This window comes from Eublepharis macularius, chromosome 15 (assembly GCF_028583425.1).
Source record: "Eublepharis macularius isolate TG4126 chromosome 15, MPM_Emac_v1.0, whole genome shotgun sequence".
Taxonomy (NCBI): domain Eukaryota; kingdom Metazoa; phylum Chordata; class Lepidosauria; order Squamata; family Eublepharidae; genus Eublepharis; species Eublepharis macularius.
The window spans coordinates 18243243-18265350 of record NC_072804.1 but is presented as its reverse complement, the minus strand read 5'-3'; the positions used below and the strand labels follow the sequence as shown (position 1 = coordinate 18265350).

The 22108-nt window shown below is 43.8% G+C and overlaps 2 protein-coding genes across 3 annotated transcripts in view; one reads left to right on the top strand and one right to left on the bottom strand.

Moving 5' to 3' along the window:
• Window positions 1-7122, top strand: MED28 (mediator complex subunit 28). The gene is made up of 4 exons (XM_054999587.1): window positions 1-229; window positions 2889-2955; window positions 4021-4133; window positions 5279-7122. The coding sequence occupies exons 1-4, from the start codon at window positions 50-52 to the stop codon at window positions 5474-5476; spliced, it is 558 nt and encodes a 185-aa protein (XP_054855562.1). The 5' UTR covers window positions 1-49; the 3' UTR covers window positions 5477-7122.
• The window catches only part of FAM184B (family with sequence similarity 184 member B), a 124216-nt gene continuing 109229 nt past the window's right edge, over window positions 7122-22108 (bottom strand). The window contains exons 13-16 of one of the 2 annotated variants that reach the window (XM_054999585.1): window positions 18795-18912; window positions 17302-17409; window positions 14194-14399; window positions 7122-10189 (exon numbers count right to left, since the gene is read on the bottom strand). In XM_054999585.1, the coding sequence (XP_054855560.1) occupies window positions 10099-10189; window positions 14194-14399; window positions 17302-17409; window positions 18795-18912 (523 nt within the window). In that variant the 3' untranslated portion in view covers window positions 7122-10098. The remainder of the gene's footprint in view (window positions 10190-14193; window positions 14400-17301; window positions 17410-18794; window positions 18913-22108) is intronic. The other variant, XM_054999586.1, reaches the window with a different exon arrangement.

Here is a 22108-nt window from a genome sequence, read left to right as displayed (position 1 = left end):
TGGCCCGGGCGCCTGCGTAGTATCGCACATTGGCCTCCGCTCGGTTGCCATGGCGGCCGGCCTGAGCGGGATGTTTGGGAACCAGGGCCCGGTCCCTCCGCCCCCTCCGCCGCCTCCCCCTCCGGTCGCCTCCGGTGGCCCAGGCCCTGCCGGCCTTTTGCCCCTGAACTCTGCGGGGCCGCGAAATCCCAACGGCACGCTGGTGGACGAGCTGGAGGCCTCCTTTGAGGTAGGCGGGGAGGAGGGAAGGAAACGAGGAACCCGAAAGCGGCAGTTGCGGAGCAGGGTGGCCGCGCCCCTCTCCTGCCGGGGAAGTTTGAGAGAGACGCCGCCGTGGTCGGCAGGATAGGACAGAAAACAATGAGGGTCGCGTGCGGTCGTCACTTCCGGTCCGTGTTTGCAACGGTCATCCTGGGGGATTAGAGGGCGGCTGGGAAGGGGGCAGAGCTCTTGGCCGATCCCCTCATTGGTCATTCGATTAGGAACCGGAAGTTGCCCATGAGGGCGTTCTAGGATGGCTCGTCTCTGCTGCTTTTGGTTCATCGGTTTCCTTGCTGAAGGCTCGCCCGGGGCTGTGGGCTTTCTTGCACCCCTGGCTTGCGCGTCTTTGCCTTTTGCCCCTTCCAAAGGGGAGCAAAACTCGGCGCACCTGTGCAGATGGATGATGGGGCTCCCCCGCTGAAATTCATATTTATATAGAAAAGAGCAGGAGTTTAGTAGCACCTATACGACTAACCAGATTTGTGGCAGGGTGGGGGCTTTCGTGAGCCACAGCTCACTTCCTCAGATAACAGGAGGGGATATCAGAAGTAATGAGTTGTGACTCACGAAAGCTCATACACTACCAGAAATTTGGTTTGTCTTATAGGTGCTACTGGACTCTTGCTTTTTTCTGCTGCTATAGAGAGACTAACATGACTACTTATCTTGATCTATATTTATATAGAATGGGTCACCTTTGTTTTTGTTGCCATTGCTACCATAAGGACAAGGAAAGTGCATTAATTTTATGGTTCTGTTATTTGACATCATCGAAACCCGGCTTTTTGCTCACCGTAACTGGAGAAAGGGGGGGGGGCTTAAAAACACTCCTAATTAATAACTATTCCCCAAGGGGTGGCTGTGGTCTGTCAAGCACAAGAGCTTTCAGGTTCTGTAAAGACCAATCGCTTAATTTTGGTTTAAGCCATATTCATGGGATGCATGAAGTGACCTCAATTGGAAGATTACATAAATGTGACACAAGTATAGATATAGGGGAGAAATCAGTGGATCCCATATGCAAAGCTGATATTTATACAGACACATGCATGTGGTAGGCATAGTGGTTGTTTGCAAGTGCAGTAAGTGATGTTTAGTTTCTTAGCCTTGATATGTTAACTGGACACCTGCCACAATGGAGCCTCTGTTGTGACTGAATCCCAAACAAATACAGTCAGGCTTTCTATGAAATTCCAATTTGTTGATTTTATTTTGATGACTCCTTGTGGACTTCTTAGTTCAGTAGACCAGAAGGACATACACAGCTTCCGTTTATGGTACTGAGTAGAAAACCCCCACTGACAATATCTCAGTATGAATGCAGAAGGGAAAGAGGCTATCTTTACTCCTCTGTAATGACAGCCCTTGGATGGGGACACTGGCTGTTGAAGCGACAACCAATTTAGTTTAGTCCGCATAAGGACCTCATTGGAACTAGGACACTTGTTGTCATGAGGTGGTCTCCTGTAAATTTTATACTGAAGTATACATACACTCACTTTCATTTCAGTTAGTTCATCTATACTGCATGCAATCTCTTGCTTCTGTACTGTCAAATATTAATACAGATCAGTGTGATCTCAGGCTTGATCTACATTTGCACCAGAAAATGTAATGTGGCAGTGTGCTGAGCTGGTCCAATGCACTGTAGTGCTTCAGACAACAGGGAAGAGACTATATTTGTCAGAGTTCCTATACATTCGTAATTCCCTGTAAATGGAAAACTAGCATCTGTTAGTTCTAATTATAGTGAATTTTTAATTGGGGACCATTAATTTTTTTTTTAAATGTGGCATTTCAGTTGCTGCTAGAAGCCATGCTACTGCCCCAGAATCCAACAACCGGAATTCTGCTGCACATGCAGGCTAGGTTTCAGGCAAAATGTAGTTTGTTTGCCTTGCGACTATCGTAGAGTAAATGTTTTTTGAGATTTACTGCCCTGAACAAAGATTAACAAAATGGCTTCAATTCTTTGGTGATATTATAAAAAAATCAGAATAGTTTGACAGAATGGTACCCAGTTTACATGTCACTGATAATTGCTGCAAAAAAAAAATCTCTTCCTTGTGGTCATGCCGCATGTTGTACAAAAGTGGATCGTGTGGGGTGCTCAGTTACTTCTTATTGGAGCTGTTTTGATAATGTCTGTTTCTTAATCATATGAGTTTTAAATTGATTAATTAATTAACTCACTCTCCGTAGGAATAACAACTCTGAAGAACAAAGCAAAATTCCTTTACATGTATATGTTGCAGTGATCACCATCAGAGAGAGGAGGCATTCTCTCCAGTGTGTACAAAGGGGAATGCCTCTTTTGAGATGGTGCCTGCCACCTTCCATTTTTGTAAATGTTTAGATTAGAAAGTATATTTTAAAATCTGCTGCTTAAATAAATGGACATATCTGTTTACACCTTAAAATATTTTTAATTGGCTAACATAATCAGTGAATCAATTGTATTTTACAGTACAGCTTCACGTTGCAAAGAAACTAGCTGAAGCATTGTTGCCTATTGTGAGGATAAGTTGTAAAGTACTGTTGTCAATTCAAGTTGTATGCTGAGAAAGTAGGCTGCATGTCATTTTATTTGCAATGACTGCTAGGATGTGATTTTTCTAATTATGCAGGCTTGCTTCGCTTCCCTTGTGAGTCAAGACTATGTGAATGGAACAGACCAGGAAGAAATTAGAACTGGTAAGCATATATATCCCATCTTCATTTGGCTACAGGAATAGCTAGGATTGGAACATTCTTGATTTGGGCTGCTTCACAGTATTCACAAATATGCTATTTGGAGAACTTTGGTCTTTGATTAAAATTGAGAGGCATATTTCACAGTATACTCAGAAAGATACATATTTTCCCCAAATGGGCATCATCCCTCAAATTGAATAGTCCAGTCACTATTGCCGTATATGGCATCCCATCTTCTTTATCGGTGTGAGCTTAGAGATGAGACCATGCTGTTTGTGTGTGATTCAGGGATTCTTCCATGACTGTCAGTTGGACTGTGCTAGGGAATCTTGGTGTATGCTTACTCTCAGTTGGAACCGTGTCAACTCCCATTTCTTCTCAAGAGAAGAGCGAACAAGGCCTGATCTCCCTAAGAGATACATAGTAGTGGGTGCATCTGAAACTTTGGCCGAGTATTCCAAAGCACACTTCATTCCTTCTGTCAGCACAGAGTTTGGAATTTGTCTGGTTAGACTATGCCCTTTATTCTCTATCATTTGCACCTGTTAAATACATCAATATATCTTCTGTACATGTAGTGTTGTTAAATGTTTTATATGGAATGTTTTAAATGTTCTTAATGCTGTTATCCACCCTGAGCCTGCTCGCGGGGAGGGCGGAATACAAATACGATAAAATTTAAAAAATAGTGAAATCATGCTATTCAGTTGAGATCAAAAAGTGACATTTTAAAGTGGTGATTTTGTTTTTGTTACTACAGTCAATTTTTATATCTTCATAAAGGTTGCAAGTAAAACTTTTCTTAAAAGAAGTTATATTTTAATAGATTGCATACACAATGTGCAAATAGAATCCCTAATTATTCTTTATGAGCTCACTGTCTAACAACTGGCCATCATATTTATTTAATTTATGGTTTTTAAAATATAAACTATCCTCCCCATGTGGCATGCAGTGATGTTGACCTTCTCGTTATTTTGTAACTGATTTCCTTTGTAAATTTATTTGTCCTGCAGTTTTCCTCCAAAATTATTTCAAGATTTTGTTTTGCTGTCTATGCATTAGGTGTTGACCAGTGTATTCAGAAGTTTTTAGATGTTGCCCGACAAACAGAATGCTTTTTCCTGCAAAAAAGGTTACAGCTATCTGTCCAGAAACCAGAGCAAGTAATTAAAGAGGTAGGATGTTACTTTTAATTTACACAGTCTTGCTCTTAAAATATGGCTCCTTCCCCTCCCCCCCCCCCCCGGATTACCCAGTTGTGACAACAGACCTATCAGTAACAATCTGTCTTAACTGTATCCATTTTGTTGTAAGAAGCAGGGATTTTAGTGGAATGGTCTTTTACATAAGGGTATTCAGAACTATAGCCCTAATCTTACTGAAGTAATTGTGTGTAAAACCCATCGAAATTGAGAGATTTCTGCTTTAAGTAGTTACAGACTGACCTGTCAGTCAGTTAGAACACCAGTAAGATTACAGGAAACCATAATAACGATCAGGAAATGAGGAGCAGCTAGATAAACTCTCAGAGAGCAATTTATATTTGAATGCCCTCTTCAGGTGATGCTCTAAAGCTACGGGGTAGTTCTGCCCATAGATATAATTCAGCACAGTTGGTAAAGAAAGGACCAGCATCTCTTTTGAGAGTTGATGGAGAGTTGTGCTTCAAAAACTGATCTGGGAGCTAGAAGCTCCGGGTTCATACTTCACCTCTACTGTTGATTTGTTAGTGGGGTTTCAGGCAAGCCAGCATCTCTCAGGCAATTGTTCAGTTTGTTCGTTTAACAACAACTTGATCTGACAGCATTTGTGGGAAAAGGCTATGTATTAATATACTGTATCCTTTTGTTAAATCTTTTGCTTCTGTAAGCAACTAAAGCGAAGTTTGGGTAAATACACTGTGAAAGAACTTGGAAATGTATCTGTATGCTCCCTGTTGCAAAGACTCACCTGTGAGTGCTAATTTTCCCATCCTTTGGATGAAACATCGGATTTCCTGAAAATTTGCCTGAGTTGAAACCAGAGTGAAGTACAGATGGATTGCTGTCCGTCAGAATCCTCTTAAGATAGGCATTGCCTGGGAAGGGGAGCGAATGTTACCGTAAGGCCCCTTTTTCATGTTCCAAAATGTTGATGTGGTCTGAATTAACAGGAGCTGTTTATTTTGTTGGGGCTTTTTATTCAGTACTTAAATATGTATGGAAAGGACGCGTTATGGAAAATCCAGGGGTTCAGAGAGCTTTGTTGGTATATGTTCCAAAGTTTTACACAGGCAATTCCGGATTGTGTATTGATTCCTATATGCCTGCCTCTTTGGTAGGATGTTTCAGAACTGAGGAATGAACTGCAGAGGAAAGAAGCGTTGATGCAGAAGCACTTGGGGAAGTTGCGACATTGGCAACAAGTTCTGGAAGACCTCAACGTCCAGCATAAAAAGCCTGCTGAAATGCCTCAGGGACCTCTAGCTTACTTAGAGCAAGCTTCAGCAAATATCCCGGCACCTCTTAAGCAGACATGAACAAGAAAGGTCCTTCTGCTCCTAGACCAAATGATGTGGAACCTTTCAAAACCTTGTACAGTTTGTATGGTCTAACTTTTTTTTTTACTGTCAGCAATATTACTAAGGTGAATAATGCAGTTTGTCATACAGGGTATCGGGGTTCTTTTTGTATGTGCTGTGTCCTGAAAAGAAACTACTTGTGCGGCAGGAAGCTCTGCTGTGCGAGATATCAGAATGCCTCCAGCTGAATAATAATCTGAAAGAGCAAGAACAGCAGGCCGGCTCTCGGGTGTCGCATGGGGTGCCCTGGAAGACAGAACTGCACATTGAAGACTGAAAGAACCACGTGTCGTTCCTTACATTCAGGGGATCACCGCTAGAACCAGAGTTTCTGACTGTTGTGGGAAGAGTATTTGGCAAAGTCAGCGAGTCCTTGAATGAGTCCGAATTAGTCCTTTGAATTTCAGCCAGTGTTTTGTTCTGAAGATTGCTTACAGTGACTGCTTACTTTCCACTTGCTACCTCTTATTTCCACCTACTTCTGTTCATGATTCAGACATTCAATCAAGTGCTGTATAGGACATGATCCTGTTTCTATTTTCCTTGTGCCCACGGGGGAGATTAGAGTAGACACTTTCTTTTGTTGTTTTAATGTTCAATGGCTGACATCTATAGCACTTCTTCCATATTGCCTTGTTTGTCCGTCTGAAGTCACATCCTTTTGTTCCTGAAAGTACCTTGCTCTTAATTACCTTTTCAAGATAAACTCAGGTTTGTTGTTCAAAGTCATACAGTAGAAGAACAGACAGCACCCAAGAGAAATGGCCAGCTAATTTGAATTGTATTAAGTTGATGGAACTGTCTGTGAGCCAAGAGTTACTTGCTGAATACTTTGAATGAACAAAAGTGGAGAATAAAGTCACACATGAACAAACAGAAATTAAACTGTCTATCTTTATTTTAATAGCATCACCAAGTAGTCTCTTGGTGACACCCATTTTTATTTTGTTTAGGAAACGTGATAGTAGTTTTGTATAGAAAATGCTTTCTTTCAGCTGCAGCAGATTAGATCTAATGAATCACAAATGGAAACAAGTTCACAGAATGGATCTCTCTCTCTTCTTTCCTGAAAAGCTGCTCCTGAGAGTCAGGGAAACCTTTGGGAACAGAGTAGATTTGGGGCTTGTGACTTAAGGAGAATCAGCAGGAATTACCTTGGACATAAGCCTGTTCTGTAAATGCTGCAAGAGGTTGTGCCAGGTGGGGGTGTGGGGGTGGGGTGGATTTCTACAGGTTATCCCTTTTTGCTGCAGCCTCTGGAATTCACTGTGTTACCAAGGAATCCTTCACTTCAGCACATGGATGTGCTGTGAAAAAAAGAGCCAAGATCAACAGAACTGTGAAAACATGGAACTTCTGTTTTGTATTTTTCAGCAACCACGCTGCAGGGCAAGCAGGGGACGTTGAAACAAAGGGATGCTTTAAAATCATTGTATGATGCAGCAATTGTGGGTGGGAGGGGGAGGGAAATTCAGCTCTCGAGAGTCCAAATCTGCTATCCTATGTATGGGAAGTCCCATCTCTTTCTAAACAGCTCTTTGGATTGCCGCAGTAGAGGTCTCTGAGAGCCACACCTCTCTTCCCAAAGTCTATTCCAAATTCCATAGGTTGCAAGAGATAAGGCTACCATATTTCTACCTGTACCCTAAACATCGTAGGGAGAACTGTGGTTCTCGAAAGCTTATGCTACAATAAAGTTGGTTACTCTTAAAGGTGCTACTGGACTTTTTTACTATTTTGCAACGACAGACTAACACGGCTAACTCCTCTGGATCTATGACCATAGTTGGGCTGGTCAGCATCAAACCCTGGAAAGGAGATTCCAGTCAGAATAGACCTGTTATCCCTAATGTGGCACCTGCCAATGGATTTCCTGGCGCCCACTTTTTTCTCTCCCATAGCAAGTAGCCAGTCCTGGTGTTCTTTTACCTTCCTGGAGCAGGAAGCGCTTCAGAGAAACTCTGGAGGCATCATGGTACTCTTCTGCTGGGAGCCTGCACTGGGAACCACCTGCGTCCAGCGCAGGAAGATGCTTGGCTTTGTAACTTACCAGCACCCCATGGCAGCCATTCTGGGGTAGTATCAGTTCCCCATTCTCAAACTCTCTAAAGTGCCCACAGACTCAAGACTTGAGCAGCAGAGGGTACTGGGTTTGACAGACTATTGCATCAACTGCACACTGAAACATGGTGTGTCCTTTGGCCTCCTGTGAACTGAATAGATATAAGCTATTCAAAGTTATTTATGGGTACCTGTTACTTATTTTAAAATTGGATTGAATTTAATCACATAGTCAGTCCCATGTCATGGTGGAGAGTGATGATTCCCGAAGAAGTGCACGATCACTAAGACCTTTTTAAAAAATAGCTTCTGCATTCAGGTTATCAAAAGGGACTGGATTTCTGTGTTAGCCGACCTCGTACTTGCGGAATTTCTTTGTTCTCCGAGTTCTATGTGACAGAATCTCTTACTTTTGTGACATTCCTGCTACTTTGGAATATCTTAAGTAGTTTTTAAAAAATACAGACACCAGGGTGTGTAATCCGTATGAGGCTATAAATATTCACATCATGCATTTAGTATAAATACAAATAAATAAAATTTTGAAGTTCCAGTGTTGATTTGAATGTATCTGAACAAAGAGCACACTTCTTCAGCATCCATTTCTGAACCACTCTGTCAAATGTGATCTCCAGGAACTCTACAATATAACTTTAAAAGCGACTGTTTACGTACAGCGAATTGAAGTTGTATGAAAAACTACAAAATAAGAATATTAAAAAGGATCCAAATTGAAGGGTGAACAGGAAAAGTATAAAGCTCTCCACTGGAGAACTTTTCCTTTGCAATAGCTAGTATACATAGCCCATAACCATACAGTATATTTATTAACATGAATTTCTGAGATCCCAAAATACTGGCAATTAGGGGTGTGCAGAAAAAATGGTATAATTCACATCCAGATATTGGATTCAGATAAATATTCCATATTCCTGGTATCTGGTCAAAGTCTTTATTCAGATTTGGTTTTATTAGAGAATCCCAAAAACATAAGGCCATTATTCCCTATGGGGGAAAGCTATCCGGGTGGGGGGAGCATTTTTCAAGCACACCACCAAATTTGCAGGGAACCTGTCCACTAACACACACACACACACGGTTTTAGGAAGATTGGACTCAGGGGTCCAATTCTATGGGCCCCTGAACAAGCTGCCCCCGGCCACTTTCCATTGGGGGGAAAACATTCCAAGGCTTTCCAGGGCAAAGAAACCTTGAGCAAAGGCAACCCCTGGCCAAATGCCAGACCCAATGGAAGTCCCATTCCCAATGCGAGCCGAACCAACGAAGCTGAACAGAGCCAAACTAAAGCAAGGGAACCAACATCAAACCAGAGAATCCCACCAAAACCAAACTGAAGCTAGAGACTCTGTAACAAGCAAATAAGCAAGCAAGCAAGCAACTGCTTAAGCAAGTCCCCCTGAGAAGCAACAAATAAATAAACAAGCAACTGTTTAAGCAACGCCCCACAAGAACAACTCTTAAAAACACATAAACACTAACAAGCAGCAAAACAAGCGATTCTCGTCTTTAAGCTCACAACCAGGGGAAAAAAGCTCTCCCCCCAATGCACCTCCATTGGCCATTCAGTCCCCCGAAACAAAGTAAAACAAACCTTGGAGAAGGAGCTGGCCAATTTTAAATTGGATGAGTTGTGTTTGACAATAAAACTGAATATATCTGGCATTACTATATCCAGTATCCCAATTTTATTTGGATTCTCTGATTTGATTTGGTATGCCCAAATAATGCTCATTTAGCCACTTATCTAGGTATATATTTGGTATATCAATACTGAATTAATAATAATATTAGATTTATATACCGCCCTTCAGGACAACTTAATGCCCACTCAGAGCGGTTTACAAAGTATGTTACTATTATCCCCACAACAAAACACCCTGTGAGGTGGGTGGGGCTGAGACAGCTCCAGAGAACTGTGACTAGCCCAAGGTCACCCAGCTGGCTTCAAGTGGAGGAGTGGGGAATCAAACCCGCCTCTCCAGATTAGAGTCCCACGCTCTTAACCACTATACCAAACTGGCTCTCTGAATTGCACACCCCTTCTGGAAATTCAAAGTATCAAGTACTTGGGGAGTAACAAGATAAATTTGTTTTAGTGGTGAGCCTGTCATAGCTGCTGTAGCATAGCGGTTAAGTGGTTGGGTTGCAAAGCAGCACTCTGCTGGTTCGAATCCCACTACTGCCATGAGCTCAGCCAGTAGCCTTGGGTAAGCCTCTTCTCTCAGCCCCAGCTGATAATAATACTGACTTTTTTCACTGCTTTGAGTGGGCCACTAATCTGTTTAGAAGAGTGGTATATAAACACAGTTATCGTTATTATTATTAAAAACGTCAACTTCACAACAGGGCAGCAGAGTGGCATGCCTCCCCCTGCCCCAGTCTTCAGTTGTAAATCCCTTCGGTCAGGGACCCGTGGTTCTAGGCTTACGTATTCTGTAAAGTGCTCTGGAAAGGGTGCTTCAGAAATATGGCAACATTGGATACAGAAATGGTTTGTCTTAGAAGGAGAAGTATTTGGTAAACCACTCCTGACGTTGAGAGTCCTGTTTCTGAGCCTCTTTGGGCTTTGCGGTTTCATTGCTTTGCAACCTGAAAAACACACAAATGAAGAGGTGACTATTCAGAAGTGGCAAGCACTTAGACGGTGCACTAAGTGTGCATCCAGACACAAATGGCTGTTGCATTCTTGTTGCATCATAGCAATCACATCTGCATATTTACAGCAAATGACCCCTATCAGCGGAATCAGTCAACTAAGGGAAGAGAATTAATTAAACTGGAAATAAAAGAACCATATGGAATAAATAAATGGGTGTTTCTCATTTCTCTGAATACAGAGCATTTTGTGCCAGCTACCTGCTGTCTTTGGCTTAGTTTAGAAATCACACCGAACTACAATCTGCATTCCCCTTAGCTTAGAATGAAGACTGTGATTTGATCTTCCTAATGTACAACAGAGAAACCATGGTTTACGGCTGCACATCTGTTTTCATTTCCTATCTGTTCAGCCATTAACCTCATAGGTTTGTACCTATTTCTATGGGGCCACAACAATCTGGAGGCAGAGTGACAGCTCTAACTATTTATTTATTTTATTCAATTTGTATTCCGCCCTCCACGCACCAGCAGACTAAGGGCGGATTCCAATTAATAGAATAATATAAAATACAGTATCTTTAAAACCAATGAAACATCTAAAATATTTTAAAAAGAACACACACAACAAGCAATATAGCAGCAGGTTTTGAAAAACACATGGCAGCAGATTTCACCAGCAACCACCACCCAACCACCTCCAGAAATATATGGCAGAGACTAGGTGGTAGATACCCTTTGTAGGGGCACAGCTATCTCTAGGTGGCCAACAAAACAATGGCACTTCCCGTACTATAGCAGTGAAACTAAAGAGAACTCTCACGAGAAGAAAGCAATTGGTCATCCAATCAGTAGGATGACCAATTGCAAATCATACAATGATTCTTCCTTAAACTGGCATGCTTTAGAAGATACAGCTGCTCAGGTCTGGGAGTGAGTAATTGTCACAGTGTTTAAGGGTCTACCACACAGTGTTTGGCCACGCCCCTGAGGAAGATTCTGCACGAAATCTGAGCTTTTCAGCCGGCCCCAGATTGGGTGTGCAGCCGTGGACTTCCTTACCATGTGTGGACATAGCTGTGCATGAATGCTACTTTGTTTAAAGAAGACAGGACACATTTTGTTTGGACCTTTGTATTTTCCTGGACTACTATTGGAGATCATAATAGTAATTTCTAGTTTAAGGAAGAATCATTGTATAATTTGCAATTGGTCATCCTACTGATTGGTTTATTTATATAAGAAATACGTATGGCCCTTTGGGCACTTATAATAGAGTTGTTTATTGGTTTGTAATTGTTGTTTCTTCCCGTGAGGGTTCTCTTTAGTTTCACATCTCTAGGTGGCCGGCAGGGAGGCCCAGAGCGTCAACTATATGCCTGGTGGAACAGCTCTGTCTTACAGGCCCGGTGGAAGGATAGCAAATCCGGCCGAGCCCTGATCTCTTTAGACAAAGCATTCCACCAGATTGGAGCCAGGACCGAAAAGGCCCTGGCTCTGGTTGACGCTAAACAGGCCTCCCTGGGGCCAGGGGCCAGTAGCAGCTGTTTATCATTGTATTGAAGCGTCCTCCAGGGCTTATATGGAAAGAGACGGTCCCATAGATACGCCAGTCCCAGTCTGCATAGGGCTTTATAGGTTAGTACTAAAACCTTGAATCTGATCCGGTACTCCACTGGTAACCAATGCAGCTGGTGCAATACTGGTGTTATATGTGCAGTGCAAGGCACTCCGGTGAGGACCCGCACTGCGGCATTTTCGACCAGTTGTAACTGCCAGATCAGGTTCAGGGGAAGCCCTGCATAGAGCGTGTTACAGTAGTCTAACTTAGAGGTGATCATTGCTTGGACAACTGTAGTTAAGTTGCGAGTCGAGAGATAGGGGGCGAGTTGCCTGGTCTGTTGAAGATGGAAAAATGACGACCTGGCAACCACCATGATCTGGGCCTCCATTTTCAAGGAGGCATCCAGAATCACCCCCAGGCTCCTAACTCCTGGGGCCGGTGTACAGGATCTCCATCTTTGAGGGGTTTAACTTCAGCCGACTTTGCCACAGCCATCCAGCCGTGGCTTCAAAAGCATGCTCCAAGGCATCTGGGGCCGATCCAGGCTGGCCATCCATCAGCAGATATAGCTGGGTGTCATCAGCTTACTGATGACACGCAAGCCCGAAACTTCGCACCAGCTGGGCGAGGGGGCGCATACAGATGTTGAACAAGAGTGAGGAGAGTATTGCCCCCTGTGGTACACCACATACTAGTGGGTGACGGGATGACAACTCCTCCTCAAGCGCCACCCTCTGTCCCCAACCATGGAGAAAGGAGACAAGCTGTCCCCTGTATTCCCGTGTCGGTCAGGCGGTGGGTCAAAAGGTCATAATTGACTGTATTGAATGCTGCCGAGAGATCTAGTAAAATCAGCAGTGCTGATCCACCTTGATCCAGGTGTCTGTGAAGATCGTCCGTGAGGGTGACCAGCAATGTCTCGGCCCCGTGGCCTGGGCGGAAGCCGGACTGGAAGGGATCCAGGGCTGAGGTCTCCTTCAGGATGCTCTGCAGCTGTTTCTCTGCCGCCTGCTCAATCACTTTGCCCAGAAACGGAAGATTCAAGACTGGGCGGTAACTGAGTGGGTTGGCGGGATCCAAAGATGGCTTCTTTAAAAGGGGCCTCACCATTGCTTCCTTAAGCACCCTGGAAAAAACCCTGGAGTCCAAGGACTTGTTAATGATGGCCTCCAAAAAATCCCGTAGTCCATCGACACTGGCTTTCACCAGCCACGATGGACACGGGTCCAGGAGACAAGTGGTAGGCCTCACCACTTGCAGAATCCTGTCCACCTCCTCCCCTGAGGGAGGGCTGAAGAGATCGAATATTAACCCCGAAGATGGCCGAGGGGTCTCTAGTTCACATACCATATCAACTGTGGCTGGCAAATGGTGGTGAAGAGACAGGACTTTGTCAGCAAAAAAGCTCGCAAAAGCCTCACAGTTAATGGCCGAATTCAAATTTTGATGGACCCCATCAGATAAGGAGACCAGTGAACGTATCACATTAAATAATTTGGCTGGGCGTGAGCTAGCTGACGCAGTGGAAGCTGCGTAGAGTTCCTTCTTTGCAGCTTTCACTGCCACCTCATAGGATTTCATAAGCAACCTATAAGATGTTCTTGCCTCTTCATCACGGGATTGCTGCCACACACGCTCCAGCCGTCTCAGCTCCCACTTCTTCCACCAAGCTCCTCTGTATACCAAGGAGCTTGGCAGCTGTGGGGACAAAGAGGGCGACAGGGTGCGATCTCGTTAATGGCTTCGGAGAACCGGCTGTGCCAGTCCTCCAACGAACCACCCTGGAGCATCGGTTCCCGCAGAGCATTCTGGAAACCAATCGGATCCATGAGTCTCTGCAGGTGAACATAAAACAGCTCCTCGCCCTTGCGGGTTTGTCAGTTCAGACATTACTCAATCCATAATTAGCATAAGCCATCATCACATCTAATTCTGAACCAGGCTCTAGAGTGTAAATGAAAAAGCACAAAATATTGCTGCAGGGATTCTCTTGCTGTCGGCTGCCATCTTAGTTGTTGATCCTAACCAGTATACCACCCGTTGAATTCAGCTTGCATTTAATGTATGTGAACAGTAACCACATGACAGTCTCTCTGCATCTCCAAATTGTAAAACTGACACATACCTATTAAGCGCTACTTGCCCTGATCATTTAAATAGCACTTTAATGAAGCTGATGCACTGTGCACATGTTCTAAGTAGCCATGCAATTTTAGCAACATTTTTGGCTGCGCTTGTCCCTGTACTTTCTTTCACTATTAATTTTTCTCCCAGTCAGAAATCTCTGAAGCTTAACATGACATTCCGCAGCTGATTCTAAGCACTGCCAAACTCCTTTTAGAGGTAATAATGTTTCTGTTCTTTTAGAGTCAAGAATTAGATCCTTGAATAATATCACCTCTTTTCTTCCAGCGGATGCAGAATGACTTCTTACCGTGGGCCTGGCTTGGTCTCCAACACTTGTACTGGTGGGTAGCACACTCGGACACAGCTGGGATTCTGATCTAAACTTGTTGATTTTGTAATCTGAGGTGGATTTCTCTTTGGCCTTAAGTCGCCACTCAGAAAGCTTTTGGCATAGGAAGCTAAATTTGGAACACTGACAATACGGCTGGGCACATCATCCATTTTCTTCTTCTGCTTTACGATAAAAACAAAAGAACATCACATGCACTTAAATGTTGTTGGATATTATCAACACTGGCTATACCGGAGCTTCTCCCAATACCTAATTTTGTTGCTCTGAATTTAATTCAGGGATCTTAGCATACATTTTAATCCTCCTAACAATCTTGGAAGGTTACTATCTACATAGTACGTGGGTGGGGGGGGGAGGGCAATGGAGGAATAATGGTTTGTCTAAACAGCCTCTTGTGAGTTCATAATTGAGCCAAGTTTATTTATTTATTTATTTATCTTTATTTATTTCAGATTTGTATTCCGCCCTCCCCGCGAGCGGGCTCAGGGCGGATAACAACATATTAAAAATACAATTTTAAAAAATTCATATACATTAAAAACAACACATTTAAAACAGGATGGTTTGGGACTGGGGATTTCTCATTTTATAGTCTTATGCATAAAAAAGGCAGGGACTTTACTAAATCCATAGTATGGATTACGGAAAACCCTGTCCAAAACCCACTTTGATCATTAGAACGGTAGTTATCATGCAGGAGAGGAGAATGATGTAAACTGCTTTGGGTACCCGCTGGGGAGAAAGGCAGAGTATAAATTTAGTAAAGAAAATTAAAAATTAACTTGTTGAAACAATGAGAAGCAGAACTTTTATTTACGGCTAAATTAGTTTTCACGTGACGAAAAATCTCCATTGCAGACATACAGGCCATAGCCCAGCACTGCTTTAAAGAGTGCTCAAATCATTGAAATACCAAAGTCTTCCTAACTTTGTGCAGGATTGTAGTTACGGAATCTAGATAGCTCGAAGTTTAATTTTGAATATATCCAAGCTTTGACCCTTGAAATCTCTTTGCATTTTCTGCTGAACCCTGAAAAGGCAGCCAGGCGGTCCTCAGCTGATGAATGTAATGGTTCTCCATCTCTTTGGGGAAGGCTGAGGCTCAGTGGTACGCGCCCAATCTCCAGCATGTCCAGTTAATAGTATCAGGCAGCAGACGAGGTGAAAAATCTCTACCTAAGATCCTGAAGAGTTGCTGCCAGTTAAGAGTAGACCAGACTGACCTTGATAGACCAACAGGCTGACTCTGAATAAAGTGACTTCATGTGTGTGCGTGGTAATCTTGGGTTCTCTGGGAAACTTAGCATGAGCTTTTAATAGAAAATCAGTAATGGCAAACAGGCTTTTCTGACAGCTTGCCTGCTCCCCCAGTCTTTGTAAGGATGGAAACGCATGTTACTAAGTACCTAGGGATGTTCAAGCGCAGGATTCTGTGTGGTCCTCAATTCGCATGCAGGCTGTTCTTGCTTGCCGCATGTGCACGCTGCTTTCATGGGAGCTCCCTTTGTGTGATTGCATCTCAGCTCTGTTTTTGCTGTGAGAACAAGTTCTGTAGGCTCCTTTGACTTGCTAATTTGAATTTCTTTCAGGTGTGAGAAAGTGTCAAGATCTGCCTTTCAATGAATGTATATGGGAGGTGGGGGAAACTGGGATACTTTTAGCAGTTGAGGAGGAACTGATATCGAACGCGTGAATGTATTCACGTGGAGCAAACTGAAGTGTAATTGTGTGAGCGAGTGTATGGAATGTTGGAGGGGAGACACATGAAATGAGGTTTACTTGAGTCTTTTTAGGTACTCAGTAATGTGTATTTCTACCCCAAGCCATAAGGGAGTGCTGGCTTCATTTTAGGAGGGCATTCTCTGTTTCCTAGAGGATACTGGTGGTGAGTCAAGAAGAGGTTGGGACGGGCCTGCCTGTGCTTCCTAAAGTACGACCCAGAATCTTGAGCAACTCTCAAGGATTCTGTGACAGCACAGAAAAGGTTTCCTGAAGACAGAGAATTAGAAAAGAACTATGTACTATTCAATATTGCCTTACACTGAGGTGGACTCAAAGGAGAGACGGTATGCTATAGTGATCAGGCCCAGGTGATCAAGAATGGGCAAACCCAGGTTGAAATACCCGATCAGTCAGGAAGTTCACCATTGACCACAGGCCAATTCCTTTCTCCAAGCATACCTTACCTCATAGGGTTGTGTGGTGAGGATAAAAATGGAGAAAGGTGAACCATCTATGCCATGGTTGTTGTGGATTTTCCGGGCTGTATTGCCGTGGTCTTGGCATTGTAGTTCCTGACGTTTTGCCAGCAGCTGTGGCTGGCATCTTCAGAGGTGTAGCACCAAAAGACAGAGATCTCTCAGTGTCACAGTGTGGAAAAGATGTTGGCAGGTAATTTATACCTACTCAGGAAGGTGGATTTGGGCCGAGTCATCCTGTAAGAGTTTCCCAGGGTGTGGAATGCTAATGGAGGGAGGCTTCACTGTATCCTGAGGAGGTTCTTTTGCATATGGATTGGTACTTGATGTGCTAATCTTCTCTGCAGGGCTATTGTCGGGTGTGGAGTGTTTTGTTAGCCTGGTGTTTTTCAGGACTGGAAACCATGCTGTGTTCATTCTTAAAGTCTCTTATTTCCTGCTGAAATTGTGCTTATGCTTATGAATTTCAACGGCTTCCCTGTGCAATCTGATGAAGTAATTGGAAGTGTTATCCAGTATTTTAGTGTCCTGGAATAGGATACTGTGTCCTGTTTGAGTTAGGCTATGTTCAGCCACAGATGATTTTTCCTCTGAAGATGCCAGTCACAGCATCAGAAACTACAATGCCAAGACCACTGCTATACAGCCCAGAAAATCCACAACAACCATCGTTCTCCAGCTGTGAAAGCCTTCGACAATACATCTATGCCATCCTTGACTTCTTTAAAAAAAACATATTAGATAGATGGGAATATTTTCCCCACCCATATTACGGCCTTTCCTAACACAACTATATTATCTGGTTGCCTGTTGCTAATGGAATAACAACACCTTAGGCTTTTATCGCTATATTCTTTTGCATTACCTTTGCAATTGGGGCCAAACAAGTCGAAGGATTTGTGTTAAACGAAAAAGATCGGTGGCGATGAGGCTCAGTACTGGGCAAAAGCGAAGGCTGAAGTTTTCTGCCATCCTGTCAAGGAAAAACAAGTCCAGATTGTCCTGGGTTACTTTACACCTGCCAAAAACGGAACCCCGCACATGCTCTGAAACTGAAAAGAGGATGCCATCTGATATTGTGAATGGAAATGGGATGCCTCAGTGATGTAATCCAGAGCTGCCTTCTGAATGGTTAATAAAAACACAAAGGGCATGACCTCTTCTTCCCCACTGGATGTGCAGCTATGCCAATGGAATGGGCGGGCTCAGTGGAGGTATCCTGTGTCTACCCCACCACAGTTACTTTCAGCAGGAGCAGGAGGCAGGAGACCTGAGGAGATGGCTGGACAGGTCTACGTTCGGTATACACCAGCCTCCTAGGTATGTGATGGCAACTGCACAGGGCTCGGAGCATGAAGTGTAGAGGGCCCCATGTTGATTCCTCCCACAGAGGGATGGATTATGCCTGAAATAAACAGAATGTGAAAAAACCACAACACCGAAACTAAAAAATCCTCCCAAAATCCCACTGAGATTTTGCTTTTATGGGCATACCAACAAACTCTGTTTTGAAATCGTATGGGATGCAAACCAGCCAAAGTCATGGCCTTTCCTAACACAACTATATTACTTGATTTCAACGAGACAGTTTTAAGCACGTGCTCAACTCTCCCAATGAAATCAAAAGGAAGGCAATTTTGGTTTCTTTTGGCTAGATTGTGCCTGTTATGTATTTCCAAGTGTCTTTTTTGAAGGGAAACATCTGTAAAAGTGATACAAGCAGCTTATTAATTTTTCCTTTTCAAATACAGTCAGGGAAGTGTTTTTGCTTTGTTTTACCTACTCTAATCCTTCTAATAATTAGGGGGATTCTTTTGTTGCATCATGGAGCACCACTGAAAATAATGTGGTAGCTTTAATTTCTGCGTTAACATGTGACGTTAATACTGCAATCCGAATTCTATTACACTGCTTATTGGAAGTCCTCTCCTGTTGATTTTTTCGATTTACACTCTGTAATCCATCTTAAATCTTAGTGAAAAAGGTAGACTATAAAGAATGAAAATAACAACAACAACATTTGATTTATATACAGCCCTTCAGGACAACTTAATGCCACCCTCAGAGCGGTTTACAAAGTATGTTGTTATTCTCCTCACAACAATCACCCTGTGAGGTGGGTGGTGCTGAGAGAGCTCTGAGAAGCTGTGACTGACTCAAGGTCACCCAGCTGGCTTCAAGCGGAGGAGTGGGAAATCAAACCTGGTTCTCTAGATTAGAGTCCTGCTGCTCTTAACGACTACACCAAGTTGCTCTAGAAAGAGAGGCATTGTTGATCTTAAGCCATGTTCTTTCTCTAACTTCATCATAGCTGCAACATCTCACACATCACCCACCTTGGCTGCCCAAATATCTCACCAATAATTCCTTGATCATCTCTTCTTTTTCACTTAGTTTCTCTTGCAAGCAGCTTATAAGACGTAGATCTTCAGGCCAAGGCTCCCTCTTTCTTGGTGTCTCTTCTGATTCTTTAAATCTGTGTCAGTTACAAAATGCAAAACACTTCATGATACCTCTGAGGCACATTTTTACAGTTTCAAAGTGGTTGCAGTGCGATTGGCTTACTTGTCAAGTTCCCAAATTTTAAAGGATGGGCCATCACTGGGCTAGTTCATTTCTCGAATGTTGGTCTAATTCAGGGCTTTTTTTCTGGAGAAAGAGGTGGTGGAACTCAGTGGATTGCCCTCAGAGAAAATGGTCACATGGCTGGTGGCCCCGCCCCCTGATCTCCAGACAGAGGGGAGTTGAGATGGCCCTCCGCACTGCCAAGTGGCGTGGAGGGCAATCTAAACTCCCCTCTGTCTGGAGATCAGGGGGCGGGGCCACCAGCCATGTGACCATTTTCAAGAGGTTCCGGAACTCCGTTCCACCGCATTCTCCCTGAAAAAAAGCCCTGGTCTAATCAGAGAAATCTTAAACCATCACTCCAAATTCTATTGCTTAAGTGGCTAAGGACATGATGCCACTGAATACCACCTACTTAAGCGTTCTCCCTTATATCAATGGGGCTTAGAAGTGCATCGCTTGACCTGGATAGGGGCCCTAAAAGCAAGTCTGCAACTGAAAAAAAAGACAAAACAGACGACTAAGATCCCATTTATTATATGTAATAATTATATGTTTGTATTTTGTTTAAAATAATAATAATAACAACATTCGATTTGTATACCGCCCTTCAGGACAACTTAATGCCCATGCAGAGTGGTTTACAATATGACATTATTATCCCCACAACAATAATCACCCTGTGAGGTGGGTGAGGCGGAGAGAGCTCTGAGAGAGCTGTGACTGACCCAAGGTCCCCCAGCTGGTTTCAAGTGGAGGAATGAGGAATCAAACCCGGTTCGCCACATTAGAGTCTCGCACTCTTAACCGCTACACCAAATCAGAATGTTTGTAAAATAGTTTCCTGAATTTTCGTATCAGGGCAGGGTTGACTAACAGGAGAATCCCAACTGGATGGTCCAATGCAGCATTGCAGGCCCTGAGGGAGGCTTGAATAACCTCTACTCCAAGGGTAGAGAGCAAAGAAAACACACCCAGGCGCGCTCTCATCTTTTTGCCTTACTTCGCACACACTCAGCTTTGCAAACGGGAACTCTGGTTAAAGGAACCTGTTGTTCAATTGGAATAAAATTCACAGGGACATGAAATAATTTTCTTAGGACTCATCCACCTGCATAATAGCTCAATGCTGATTATCAAGAACATCCCAGGGGTTCACTCCCTTTCCCTTCCTCTCTGGTCCTGGGATGCCTCCTCCTTTCCCATTTCAGCTGATTCCAATGTTATATCTGCAGCAAAGTTAATAATAACAACAGTTTGTAAACTTTAGGGCTGGCTCCAAAGCACCAGCAGCAGATAGAACTGGGTGAAGCAGGACCTCTGCCTCCCTCTCCTGTTTCAGCCCCCTGAAAATTTGGACCCTCGGGAACAGGCTGGGCAGCAAAGCAGGGAGTCTGCAATGAAAAGGGGAATCACTGAAAATTGCCCCCCATCTCTCCTGCCAACAGACTTGCCAATTTACAGTCAGTGTCAATCTTGGTGCTGCTCTAATGCAACAGCGTGGTTATTATGAACTATCAAAGAACAAGGAATTCACCAGAGAGAGCAAAAGTGAGGGGTGGACCATGCTGAGCACTTCATTATTATTTATTCGGTTTTTGGCCTGCCCTACCCACAGGCGGGCTCAAGGTGGGTTACAGCAATGTAATGATACAAAAATATAGTAATACAAAAACAGACATTTAAATACATTAAAACCAGAATCATCACTATATATACAGTCAAAATCTCAAGATGGCAGCCCCCTCCACTCTTTCCCAACCAAAATATGAACAAGAGGGAGAGGGGTACAAACTGGTGTTACTACTGTGACTTTGCAAATGAGGGGGCAGATGATTATGTACCACCACCACCACCACCCACCCCAACGGGAGACAGGTAGGAAGGCATTTCTACGAAATCTTAGACTGACCTCAGCCATATACCTGGTGGAACATCTCTGTCTTACAGGCCCGCTGAAAAGATGTAAGGTCTTGGCGGGCCTGAGTATCTTCCGACCGAGAGTTCCACCAGGTTGGGGCCAGGACTGAAAAGGCCCTGGTCCTGGTCGAGGCCAGCCAAACCTCCCTGGGGCTGGAGATCACCAGCAGATGTTTTCCTGCTGATCTGAGCGCTCTATGGGGTATATATGGGGAGAGGCGGTCCCTCAGGTATGTTGGTCTCAGTCCATTCAGGGCTTTAAAGGTTAAGATCAAAACCTTGAACCTCATCCAGGAACCACGGGGAGCCAGTGCTTATGCACTTATGGATTAAGAGACCGGAAAATGTTACACTTCCACACTCCAATATGGTAGGTGAAGTTCTGAGCACATATATATGCAAAGCACCTGGTCGTTTTCCAGGAACCTTTATGTGAAGACAGGCTTATGAACATCATATCCTCCTTTTGATGATCGTGTTTCAAAACATCCAGTTCCTTTCTATGTTTGACAACCTTTGATGGCAATGTCAGGGAGAAGGGCTGGGGCTCAGTAGTAGAGCATCTATTTGATATACAGAAGGTTCCAGCACGTCCAGTTAAAAAGGTTTGGGTAGTAGATGATGTAAAAAACCTTGACCCAAGACCCCGGAGAGCCACTGCCAATCCCAGTGGACAGCACTGACCTGGATGGACCGATACTCTCTGACTCAGTACAAGGCAACTTCATATGTATTCAATATAAGAAGATAGTGAATTTCTCACTCGGAACAGTATCAGTGCTTTTTAGGACAATTATTTAATGTGCTATGGTAGCCAAGGGAATAAATTACAGCACATGTTAATGCACCAAACGTGGCTCCATGGAATATCACAGCTTTTGTGTAGCTGAAAAGGAGCCCTGCCACCTCTATGCCAGAAGCAAGCGCTTCTGCGTTGGAGTAAGGGCAGAAAAGAACTGAGCGCTGGTTCTGTAGTAGTTTTGGTTTACGACGGGAACGCATCCCTGTTACGGCTGCAGACCTGCTGGCGATCAAAAGGATGTCAGCGGTCAAGACGGAGCGTGCCTTTGGAAATGATGAGGTCGCCCAGGGAAAAAGAAGAGCATTTGACCCGCACTTGAGAGCCAGTCTGGCACAGTGGATAGCCTGTGGGACTAGGATCCTAGGAGACCCTGGTTAGAATCCCT